Raw genomic sequence first — 13,085 nt, forward strand, 5'->3', positions numbered from 1 at the left:
CATGGATATAGTCATTGGCTGTATCCATGTTTTCCAGACAACCTTAGAGCTTTATCCAAGTTCAGCAGCCCCCGCTAATCAAATACCGAACGTTCGGGTTCGGATGGACTCGAACCCGAACCCGGTTCGCTCATCTCTAATGACCATACATCAGCATATCCGTAACATGAGGGACACCGGTGATCTACAGATACTTCTTTGACTTTTTTTTTATTTGGCACAAAAAGAAACACAGAAGACAACAAGGAAAGTATAGAGGAAGAAGGAAAAGTGAAATATATGAGGGGCAAAATATTTTTCCCTCCTCTCCTTTGTTCTCTTTAAATTCATGAAGCCAAAAATAGCCAAATCCAGTTAGTAACACAATTTGTGCAACTCCCATTGACTTTACCAAGAGTTGCACAAACAATGTACCTCTGTAGGTAGAAGGTTGAGAAATGTAATGGAATCCATAAAATGAAAGGATCTTCTGGGTCTCTAATACCAATGGCTCTATTTTTAGGATATGCCATCAATATCTAGTAGGGAACCAACTCCCAGGATCGCCGCCAATCACTTGATTGGAGTAGCCATAACCCTATAAGTTTTTATACCAGATACAAACACTACCAAATGTATGAAGCTGTGCTCCATCACTTAGCAGATTATCAGTGGCCCCAGAGCTGATATTAAGGGCCTATTGTAAGGATAGCCATCAGTATTAAAGTCCTTGAAAACCATTTATTTGAAGGATCTGAAGAACATTGATTTCCCATTTAAAAAAAAAAAACCAATGATGTTTAGGGCCAATAGTTGACTGTCCTATAAATGTGTAAATGAAATGTGAATACAAAAAATACCAAATTACCAAAAAGTTTTTTTTTTTTTTTTTTTTTTCAAAAGATAAAAAGTTGAATCACACAGTTTATTTTCACTTCGTCCATTGTCAATAATCAAGATTTTAGGTGGGGGACATGATTATGTCAAAAGCATGCCCTACTATCCGACAAGGAGAATGCACAGGCCAAGTTTTCTACCATCTTGGTTGGTCATAGGCTGGAGATACAACGGACGAGCTCTAGTTATGGGTCTAGAGGAAGTTTTTTTTAATCGCCATAATATTGGCATAATGTACCTTCACCAATCCTCAACCATTAACTCCAACAGTGACATAGATGTGATCATGCCCAAGGGTTGTAGCTTCCTCCATAGCTGTGGACATGTCACCTGTGAGGCACTACCAGCCGTCTCATGGCTCTTTGCACATCTTTATTCCTCAGGCTATAGATTAAAGGGTTTAACATTGGGGTGATGACAGTGTAGAAGACGGACACCATTTTATCTGTATCTTCTCTGGTAGACTGCTTGGGTTGAAGGTACATGAACATTGCTGTCCCGTAGAATATGGTCACCACCACTAAGTGAGATGTACACGTAGAAATGGCTTTGTATTTTCCCGAGCGGATTCTGATAATGGCAGAAAAGATCTTTAGGTAGGAAATTAAAATTAAGCTAAGGGGGATGCAGAGTAACATGGTGCCCCCCACCAGCTTGATAACGTTATTGACAGGAAAGCTGCAGTAGCAAAGGGACCTCACAGAAGAAGTGGTTGATGACGTTGGGACCACAGTAGGTTAAGCGGTATGTGAAATACAGGTCCAAGGATGAGATGACGCAGCCGTTCGACCACGAGGCACCGATCATCCAGACACATGCAATACTGTTCATAATGGCGTGATATCGTAGAGGGTCACAGGGCAACAAAGCGATCATAAGCCATGAAGGCCAGAAGAATGCACTCCGTCTCCCCCAAGAAGAGGTAAAAATACACCTGTAGAGCACAGCCAGCAAATGATATCGTCTTCTCCGATGCCAGGAAGTTCACCAGCATCTTGGGTATGATAATGGATGTATAGCAGATGTCCAGGAAAGACAGGCTGGACAGAAAATAATACATGGAAGTGTGGAGGCGAGCGTCCGTCCTTACCGCAACTATGAGTAAGAAGTTACCGGCCAAAGTGGACACGTAGATCACCAAGAAGATGTGGAAGAGTATGATCTGCATGGAGGGATTGGTGGAGAGTCCAATAAGGATGAACTCTGTTACTGTGCTGTGGTTCCTAGGTGGCATGGTGAATATCACCCAACTGGGGGGAGATCGAAAATATCAACTCATAAAGATATCAAAGTATCAGAATTTGTAAAAGGATTCAAATCTATTAAAAAAGGATTTAAAGGGTATTGGTGCAATGAAAAAATGGCAAAACTCCCCTTCTTAGGCTAGGTTCACACTGCGTTTTCAGCATCCGTTTAACGGATCCGTTTTTTTTAACGTCCAGAAAAATAGGGTCAGCAACGTTTTTTTGTCCGTTTTGGTCCGTCAAAAAACGGATCCGTTTTTTTTTATAATGGAAGTCAATGGAAAAACGGATGCACACAAATGAATCCGTTTTTTGCAATCCGTTTTTCATGCGTTTTTTTCAAAAAACGGATGCGTTAAACGGATGCTGAAAACGCAGTGTGAACCTAGCCTTACCCTTCTAACCTCTGACATTTTACATGTGGTAATATGGCAGTTAAGAGGTTATTGATATTATTTCTGTAATATTCCTGGTGGTCTAGTGATGGCATTTCTGTAATATCCCTGGTAATGTAGTGTAATATCCCTGGTAATGTAGTGTGATATCCCTGGTGATATAGTGATGGTATTCCTGTGATATCCCTAATGGTCTAGTGATTGTATTCCTGTGATATCCCTGGTGGTCTAATGATTGTATTCCTGTGATATCCCTGGTGGTCTAATGATTGTATTCCTGTGATATCCCTGGTGGTCTAGTGATTGTATTCCTGTGATATCCCTGGTGGTCTAATGATTGTATTCCTGTGATATCCCTGGTGGTCTAATGATTGTATTCCTGTGATATCCCTGGTGGTCTAATGATTGTATTCCTGTGATATCCCTGATGGTCTAGTGATTGTATTCCTGTCATATCCCTGGTGGTCTAATGATTGTATTCCTGTGATATCCCTGGTGGTCTAATGATTGTATTCCTGTGATATCCCTGATGGTCTAGTGATGGCTTTCCTGTGATATTCCACTGATATGCCAAATCACTAACTCCTCTCCAGTAATCTTGTACGTTTAATCTGTACAATTTTTACACTGCAGTGAGTTATCTAGGCCCTTCCCCTATAGTGGGTTCACCATGTCATTTCTTCTGACAGAGTTCCATAATCTTACTGCTCTTACAGCAAAAAATCTATAGAGAGCCCCATAGTGTCACTGCTCTTACAGCAAAGAATCTATAGAGAGCTTCATAGTGTCACTGCTCTTACAGCAAAGAATATATAGAGAGCCCCATAGTGTCACTGCTCTTACAGCAAAGAATCTATAGAGAGCTCCATAGTGTCACTGCTCTTACAGCAAAGAATCTATAGAGAGCCCATAGTGTCACTGCTCTTACAGCAAAGAATCTATAGAGAGCCCCCATAGTGTCACTGCTCTTACAGCAAAGAATCTATAGAGAGCCCCATAGTGTCACTGCTCTTACAGCAAAGAATCTATAGAGAGCCCCATAGTGTCACTGCTCTTACAGCAAAGAATCTATAGAGAGCTCCATAGTGTCACTGCTCTTACAGCAAAGAATTTACAAAGAGCTTCATAGTCTCACTGCTCTTACAATAAATAATCTACAGAAAGCTCTTACACAAAAGAATCCTCTCTAAGTCGGTGTATAAACCCTAAACCCTCTTAACACACCCTGCATACATTCTGGGCCTCAATGCCCAAGTCATTTTTCCATGGTCGCCCCCTGAACGATGTAACTTTTAGATTTTTTCATTGACATAGCCAGAAGAGGACTTGTTTGTTTTTGGACATGTTTTTGGGCTTATTGGACAATTTTTAATGGCCTTTTTTTGCAGGGACATGAAAGAAATATGATTTTTTTTGTGTATCTGTGTGCAGTGTTAACCATACAACAAAAACAATATAGCTACAGCATTCTCCATGTGGGATGCATTATAAAATAATTTTATTGTTCAGGTAGTTATTGTTACGGATCCTGTATAGTGAATGGTGTATCCAGAAAAAATACCAAACGCGAGAATTGTGGGGGTTTTGGTCATATCACATCCCAGAAAAAAATTATAAAAAAATAAAAACACAACTTAGTTATCATTGTAATTGTGCTTAACGAAAAGTGAAGTACAAAAACCAAGCCCTCACATGACTCATGAGTAGATGGAAAAGTGAAAGAATTTTGGAGAAAAAACTGAAAATCCAAAAAGGAAAATAAGGGGTTAATAAGACTTTTTTTATGATAATAGTTATACCAAATCATTGGCGGCCTGGGCTCATTGACTTGTATCATCTCCCCCGTCTCTATGAATTATTGGTTACAATATTATTTGTTAGCAGCCCCCTGTTGGTTTGATACCCGTTGATTATTTTCTGGGTTAACCATAGATTTCATTTCCCTTATGGGAATTTTTAAGTGTTTTTAATCATGTTTCTCAGTGTGTTTTTCCTTTTTTTGTCATAATAAAATGATTCTTTTGTGATTTATTTATAGAGTAGAGTGCACTCTCTATTTGTGTCTTTTTCTTTTAGTATTCATTGGTAGTGTTTTTTCAGACATTGAGTGGCACCCCTACCTTCTATCAAGTCTATATTTAGGTTGAGCCCCCTTATATTGTTATAAGACTTACATATAGAACACACTGAATGGTCCTTTGTGGAAAACTAGATGAATTTTCTTAGAAAAACCCTAAAACCACATTCAGCCTCCAACCTGGATCTCTTCCCTTTGATGATCTTATTTAAGGTTTTTCCGGATGAGTTTCCACAGCTGGAGTCCTGTTGAAGGTTCTTTGTACATAAGAATTGTATGAGTTTTTACTCCAGTATTTAAAACCCCTCTGAATATGGTGTAATTGCCGGTAATTCCCATTACCATTAGGAACTGCGCAGCTTCTACACATCTACACAAGTCCCGCAGGTTCCAATATTCTGAGTCATTACATCTTTATTATGTCTTTTAGGGCCTGAGAGAATTTTTTGTTTATTGTAAATGATTAGTTTTAAGTGTGATGGGACATACAAGATGTAAGAAGGTGATCACAGCTTCTCAATCTTTCCTTGTTGGAGCCTCACTAGCCAGAACATGGTGGTATCTGAGCCTCACTAGCCAGACCATGGTGGTATCTGGGCCTCACTAGCCAGAACATGGTGGTATCTGAGCCTCACTAGCCAGAACATGGTGGTATCTGAGCCTCACTAGCCAGACCATGGTGGTATCTGGGCCTCACTAGCCAGAACATGGTGGTATCTGGGCCTCACTAGCCAGAACATGGTGGTATCTGAGCCTCACTAGCCAGACCATGGTGGTATCTGAGCCTCACTAGCCAGAACATGGTGGTATCTGAGCCTCACTAGCCAGAACATGGTGGTATCTGGGCCTCACTAGCCAGAACATGGTGGTATCTGGGCCTCACCATAGGCCTTAGTCCAGAGTGTCACTAGCCAGAACATGGTAGTATCTGGGCCTCACCATTGGCTGTAGTCCATGAATTATTTTTTAGAAAACCTTACGTTATGTTAAGCACATAAGAAGTTTATAATACAGCTAAATCGAGATAAGCAAGAGATTAAAAAAATTGTAATAGACCATCAATGGAAATATAACATAATATGGAGGGATAAGGATAACTTGCCTAATTGTTTGAAAAGAAAACAGAATTGGAGTCTGAGGGCGAGTAGTGGAGGTCTTTCTGCTTGATGGCCTATGATCAGCTAAGAGGAACCCCAATGAACCCCTTTGGTTCAACAAGTGAAAGATGGTCCACCAGTGCCAACAGCCATAGTAGATGTGGCCATAGGTTGTACCCGCAGTCCTGGCAGTAGCAATGTGGAAGAGTGGAAGACACATATTACTTATAGAGAACAGCTGGTTAACTCCATTGATTCCAGCAGGAGCATCTAGTTACTGTGTGCATATGATGGGCCTCCTTACTCCTTGATACGGTGCCAGCAGAAGGAAATGTTGGCCATGTTGACCTTCTACTGCCGATCCACTTTTAATCTCTGGAGATAGGGCACCAACCACAGGTGTCTGGCAGTGGTACACTTTCATTTCTTAGTGTAAACCACATGCACACAGTTTATATGGGGCATTGGGACCAACTGAGCACTAAGCTATTGAGAGTATATGAGCATCTTTATTGTTCAGTGGCTGATGAAAAACATTTGTCACTACTAAGGATGGGAGATCTGCACAGGTTCCACACCTCTGGGGCTTCTACCTATTGTGACTATAAAGGTCACTGAATATAAGGGTCCCCTAACCCCCAATGGACTGGTGACTAAGAGTCATGGTAGCCTTATTCCACCAATAGATGAGGGGCCCCACCTCTAATACATGGAAGGCATATCCTGTGGATATCCTGAAGGGGGTACTCCGGTGACAAAAAAAATGTTTTCAGAAAGTTCTACAGATCTATAAATTACTTTTATGTAAAAATCCCCACTCTTCCAGTATTTATCAGTTGCTGTATGTCTTGCAGGAAGTAATGGATTCTTTCCAGTCTGACACAGTGCTCTCTGCGGCCACCTCTGTCCATGTCAGGAACTGTCCAGAGCAGGAGAGATTTTCTACAGGGATTTTCTGCTGCTCTGGACAGTTCCTGATACAAACTCCAGAATATTCCTATAAAACCACTATTTGGCACAAAACATTGGAGTAAATATATATTTGGCAGCCACAGTTTTGCCGGAAGAGGATTATGGAGCGTTTGAAGTTTACACTGACATTTAATATTAAACATAACACCATACGGTACGTTACATCATTGGTGAACTGGTCCTACATGGCAGTTACGTTTTTCATACACATTAGGTTAATGTGGGACTGGCCAACCATCCAATATACCGGTGGGGGCCTCCCCACTCTTGGCCAACCATCCAATATGCTGGTAGGAGCCTCCCCACTCTTGGCCAACTATCCAATATGCTGGTGGGGGTCTCCCCACTCTTGGCCAACCATCCAATATGCTGGTGGGGGCCTCCCCACTCTTGGCCAACCATCCAATATGCTGGTGGGGGCCTCCCCACTCTTGGCCAACCATCCAATATGCTGGTGGGGGCCTCCCCACTCTTGGTCCCCAACAGATGTTGGAAACCCTTTTTATTCTTGGAGAGATAAGCAGCTGGGTATCAGGCACTGGCTTCTCCCATCTATCTATTGAGATCACATGTATGCTTGGCCAAGCAAAGTGCTCAAATCTACTCAACAAGGACCAAGACCACTGACAACTCCAGATGGACCTCCTCAGTTCTCAGGTTGAGAATGAAGCACATAAAACGTTGGACTAGACAGGCTCTGAACCCCCTTTGGATTGGGATATCATAAAGCGTAGAACTAACATGAATCAGAATAATCTTTCCTTAAAAAAGACCTTGAATGCATCGGTAACATTAAGTTATAACGGAGAAGTGAGATATTTTGTCATCCGTCTGAGGGCTCGTTGTACGTCCTTATTTCTCAGACTGTAAATCAAAGGGTTTAACATAGGGGTAACAACTGTGTAAAAAACAGACACCATCTTGTCGGTGACCTCCGTAGATGAATACCGTGGCTTCATGTACATGAATGTAGCTGTCCCATAAAAGACGATGACCACGATGAGGTGTGACACGCACGTGGAGAAGGCCTTGTATCTCCCAGAGCCAATTTTAACAAGAACTAAAAAAATTTTAAAGTAAGAAAACAGAATGAGACATACGGGAATGATGAGTAATATGGAGCTTCCGACCATTGTTACAATGTTATTAGCAGAGATGTCACTGCAGGCTAGCTGTAACAATGACGGAGCTTCACAGAAGAAGTGGTCAATGGTGACAGGTCCACAGAACCTCAACTGATATACAAAGTATATATCAATGGAGGAAATTATACAACCAGTGACCCAGGAGACGCTAATCATCCGGACACAAGACACCGTGTTCATGATCACATTATAATGTAAGGGGTTACAGATAGCCACATATCGGTCATAAGCCATGAAGGCCAACAGGATACACTCTGTTTCCCCCATGAAAAGGTAGAAGTAAACCTGAAGTAGGCAACCGGCAAAGGAGATGTTTCTGGAAGAGATGGCGATGTTCACTAACATCTTGGGTACAATGATTGAGGTGTAGCAGATGTCCAGGATGGAGAGATTCGAAAGAAAGAAGTACATGGAGTTGTGCAGACGACTGTCTATCCTCACTGCCACAATGAGCAAAAAATTCCCAAAAACTGTCGACATGTAGAATAACAAAAATATCTGGAATAAAATCACTTGTATCTTTGGATTTTCTGATAGTCCAAGGAGGAGAAATTCATTGGTCTTGTTAGCAAGCTGCCTGTCCATTTTGGCCAGTTAAAAGTCTCAATTTATAGCAAAAAAAAATTATAAATTTTTGACTTTTTAAATTTAATTTATTTTATTAAATTATAAATTTTTTATTTAAAATTACTTGCTGATCCACAAAAATCAAACAATTCAGTGACAGCCAAGCCTAATTTTCTAAACATCAAGTCAAACTAGTTATCTAATTTTTAAACCATTAAACTACAAAGAGAGAAGTGAATGACTGTTGAAGATTTAGTATACCCACTATATGAAATGCTGATACATTGTTCATATTTACTTTAACTGGATAAATCTTACTGCCAGAAATAACAAAATCCAAATCCAAACACAATAAGATTAAAATAAGTCAACATTTAAGGCAGTTGTGATTTCAAAATGGAATCTCATGGTCCTTTATGTCTTACCGGAGGCAAATGGACTCCACAAGTTTGGGACTTGCCAATAATTTCAGGAGTATAATTTGTTTAGTGAAATCCCCTCCCCCCCTTCCCCCAAAGACCACCATTGTGAGAAGACCACCCTCATATCCAGACCAGATTTCCTGTGGCAGTTGTCTTGATTATTTATATACTACCGTGGTTTCTCTGAAAATAAGTCCTAGCGTCATTTTGCAGGCGGCTTGAAATATAAGCCCTACTCCAAAAATAAGCCCTAGTTACAGTCAGCTGACAAGATCCCTGACACTGGGTGGCCAAGCATCAACCAATCACTGCCAGACTTGTTATGCCCCGCCCCATCTGCAGGGGAGGAAGGAGTGGTGACAGGATGCACAATGTGGGGGGGGGGGCATTAAATATGGAGGAATGGAATGTGGGCAACTACAGAGGGGGAGGGAGGTACAATGTAGCCATAGTCTACATGACCACAGACAAACTTTAGGTCAGCTAATTGTCTATTATATAGGCTGAGGGAACATTTCATATAATAATAATAATAAGAAGAAGAAGAAGAAGAAGAAGAAAAAGAAGAAGAAGAAGACTTTAAATGTTTTGCTACTTTGTGATATATTTCATTTTGTTTATTTATTACACTAATAGGTAACATAAAAGAGATTATCTCTGCATCCTCCGCCCCTGACCTCACACTATATGCTTGGAGATGCAAATTAAATAAATGATTTTCTTTTTATTTATTTTTTATGTTATATTTAAATTCACATTTTTATACAGTTCAGTGTATTTAAGCTTTACTTACTAAATTAATATATAAAATACAAGAAATTATAAATGCTTCACCACCGCCCTAACAAATGACTCAGGCTAAGAAAATAGAAAAGTAATTTTAAAAAAACTAAACTTTCAAATGTGGTACTGCTTGTAAGACTTTTTTTTTATTAAATATTATTTCTGATCATTTTTTTTTCTTTAAAAAAACACAAAAAATATATATATTTTTTTCAATTATTATAAATTTTTAAAATGTGTTTTTTTAAACTACAGAAAACTATTTTGAAATATATTTATAGGCAAACAAAATCTCTCATCATTATTAATATTATCCATTTCCTTGTTTTTGTCCAGTTAGCTGTGATTTTAGGTTTATTATTATTATCTCTGTAGGAATCCCCTCCCCCCCTTTCCTTGGCCAATGTAATGATTTAATTGTTTTTAATTTGAAAATCGTAAGAACTATCGTTGATGCTGCAGATGTTCCGTTCTGTTTGCCTGGTGTCTACTGCTGGTTAGTATTACAATGCATTTCCTTTTCTGTACAAAATAGATTTGTAAAGATTATACGAATTTTCGGTAATTACAGTTCCTTCTTATTTTTTGTTTAAAAAATTAAATATAGTTACAGTTATAGTTACAATGCTGATGCCATTTTCGGTATTCTTTAAACTGATTTGTTTCGTTCTTTTAAATTTACATTTACATGCATCCAAATTCATGAAGGAACCAACAACATGTGCCGGATTGCGTCCCGTCTACTGTAGGCGAATCTGGTGACAAAACATTAAATATCCAGAAAACTTATCGATGATGGAAGATTTGCAGCCACTTCTCAAAGCGCAAAGATTCTTTGTTTCCATCTTCCATCTTATATTCTCTTTGGCTCAGACCTAAAAACATCCCGTTTATTACTGCAATTCCCCACACAAAATAAATGAGTTTCCAGAGATTTCCATTAACAATATAAAAAACACACAGGTAATAAGATCCCTGAAGGATTCAAAATGGAAAAAGAAAAAGATCCGATCCTCCACTCTTTATTATAACCAGAAGTTACGAGTTGTTTGTATTTCGCCAGAGAGGACAAAGTTAGGATTTTTTTTTACTTTTGACTTCTGTCCATCAATCAGACTGTAAAGGTAAAAGTCATTACAAAGGGTGATAATCATGGTAATTATTGTTCAAATTTAACCCCTTCACGTCAGCAATCTGTATATATACGTTCCTATTGCACATGCCCCGTGAAGTAGGAATGTACATATACATTCCTGACTGCCAGGGGCTTTGTGATGAGAGTGGGATGGTAGCAGAGAGCATGGGGCAGTCATCGGGACCCCCCCCCCCCCCCCCGTGGGGTCCCGGTACAAGCGATCAGCGGTATATACTATATACCGCTGATCGCTTGTGCCATGTGCTCCAGGCACTTTTTATCCCCTGTCACCATGAATGATTGGTGACAGGGGATAAAAAGTGATGTCCCCCCACCCCCCAAGTCACCCCCCAAGTCGCCCACCACCCCAAATTACATGAACCCACCCCAGATTACCTATAAGCACTTCAGTCTAGCCGTAACAATTCTAGATTGTCTGTAACCCCCCCAGGTTGCCCGTAATCATGCCAGATTACATGTAACCCCCCAGATTGCACGCAACCACCGCAGGTTGCCTCTGACCACCACAGGTTGCCTCTGACCACCGCACGTCGCCTCTGACCACCGCACGTCCTCTGACCACCGCACGTCGCCTCTGACCACAGCACGTTGCCACTGACCACCGCACCTTGCATCTGACCACCGCACCTTGCCTCTGACCACCGCACCTTGCCTCTAACCACCCCAAATTGCCAGTGACCCCCTCCAGATTGCCCTTAACCACGCCAGATTACAGGTACCCACCTCAGATTACCTATTAGCACTTCAGTTTATCCGTAACCACAGCAGGTTGCCTGTAACTGCCCCAGATTGTCTGTAACCACCCCAGATTGTCTGTAACCACCCCAGATTGTCCGTAACCCCCCCACGTTGCCCGTAACCACAGCAGGTTGCCTGTAACTGCCCCAGATTGTCTGTAACCACCCCAGATTGTCTGTAACCACCCCAGATTGTCCGTAACCCCCCCACGTTGCCCGTAACCACAGCAGGTTGCCTGTAACCACCCTAGATTGTCTGTAACCACAGCAGGTTGTCCGTATTCACCCCACGTTGCCCGTAACCACCCCAGGTTGCCTGTAACCACCCCAGGTTGCCTGTAACCACCCCAGATTGTCCATAACCACCCCAGATTGTCCGTAACCACCCCAGATTGTCCGTAAACACCCCACGTTGCCTCTAACCATAGCAGGTTGCCTGTAACCATACCAGATTGTCTGTAACCACAGTAGGTTGTCCGTATCCACCCCACATTGCCCGTAACCACCCCAGGTTGCCTCTAACCACCCCAGGTTGCCTGTGACCACCCCATGTTGACCGTATCCACCCCAGATTACCCGTAACCACCTCAGACTGCCCGTAACCACCTCTAGATTACCCGGAACCACCCCAGACTATCCGTAACCACCCCACATTACCTGTAATCTAATTTTTTTATTTTATTTTAGTAACTGCGCAATTCTAATAACTATTACTAGCTGCGGTTTTGCTCCAGCAAATTGGCGCTCCTTCCCTTCTGAGCCCTGCTGTGTGCCCATACAGTGGTTTATGCCCACATATGGGGTACCGTTGTACTCAGGAGAACCTGCGTTACAGATTTTGGGGTACATTTTTTTCTCCTGTTCCTTGTGAAATTTAGAAATTTCAAACTAAACCAACATATTATTGGAAAAATTCTAGTTTTTCATTTTTACTGGCCAATTTTGAATACTTTCCTCTAATACCTGTGGGGCCAAAATGCTCATCCTACCCCAAGATGAATTCTTTGAGGGGTGTACTTTCCGAAATGGGGTGACTTTTGGGGGGGTTCTATTCTGTAGACATTACAGGGGCTCTGCAAATGCACCTGGCACTCAGAAACTTCTTCAGAAAAATCTGCACTGAAAATGCTAATTGGCGCTCCTTCCCTTCTGAGCTTGGCTGTGTGCCCATACAGTGATTTATGCCCACATCTGGGGTATCGTTCTACTCAGGAGAACCTGCATTACAGATTTTGGGGTGAATTTTCTCTCCTGTTCCTCGTGAAATTGAGTAATTTCAAACTAAAGGAACATATTATTGGAAAAATTCGAGTTTTTCATTTTTACTGTCTACTTTTGAATACTTTCCTCTAATACCTGTGGGGTCAAAATGCTCACCACACCCCAAAATGAATTCTTTGAGGGGTGCACTTTCCAAAATGGGGTGACTTATGGCGAGATTTTACTCCGCTGGCACTACAGGGGCTCTGCAAACACACCTGGCGCTCAGAAACTTCTTCAGCAAAATCTGCATTGAAAAAGCTAATTGGCGCTCCTTTCCTTCTGAGCCCTGCTGTGTCCCCATACAGTGGTTTATGCCCACATATGAGGTACCTTTTTACTCAGGAGAACCTG

The 13,085-nt window shown here is 41.3% G+C and overlaps 1 protein-coding gene and 1 pseudogene across 1 annotated transcript; both read right to left on the reverse strand.

Annotated features, from left to right (window-relative positions):
* Positions 1-1,202: 1,202 nt before the first annotated feature.
* Positions 1,203-2,110, reverse strand: LOC138795333 (olfactory receptor 2D3-like; annotated as a pseudogene).
* Positions 2,111-7,458: 5,348 nt separating this feature from the next.
* On the reverse strand, positions 7,459-8,400 carry LOC138795334 (olfactory receptor 13C4-like; the record flags this gene model as incomplete). Its single annotated transcript, XM_069974323.1, has 1 exon — positions 7,459-8,400. A coding segment is annotated over one exon (942 nt), but the record flags the coding sequence as incomplete, so codon positions are not given.
* Positions 8,401-13,085: the final 4,685 nt, after the last annotated feature.

Source organism: Dendropsophus ebraccatus, chromosome 6, assembly GCF_027789765.1.
Source record: "Dendropsophus ebraccatus isolate aDenEbr1 chromosome 6, aDenEbr1.pat, whole genome shotgun sequence".
Taxonomy (NCBI): domain Eukaryota; kingdom Metazoa; phylum Chordata; class Amphibia; order Anura; family Hylidae; genus Dendropsophus; species Dendropsophus ebraccatus.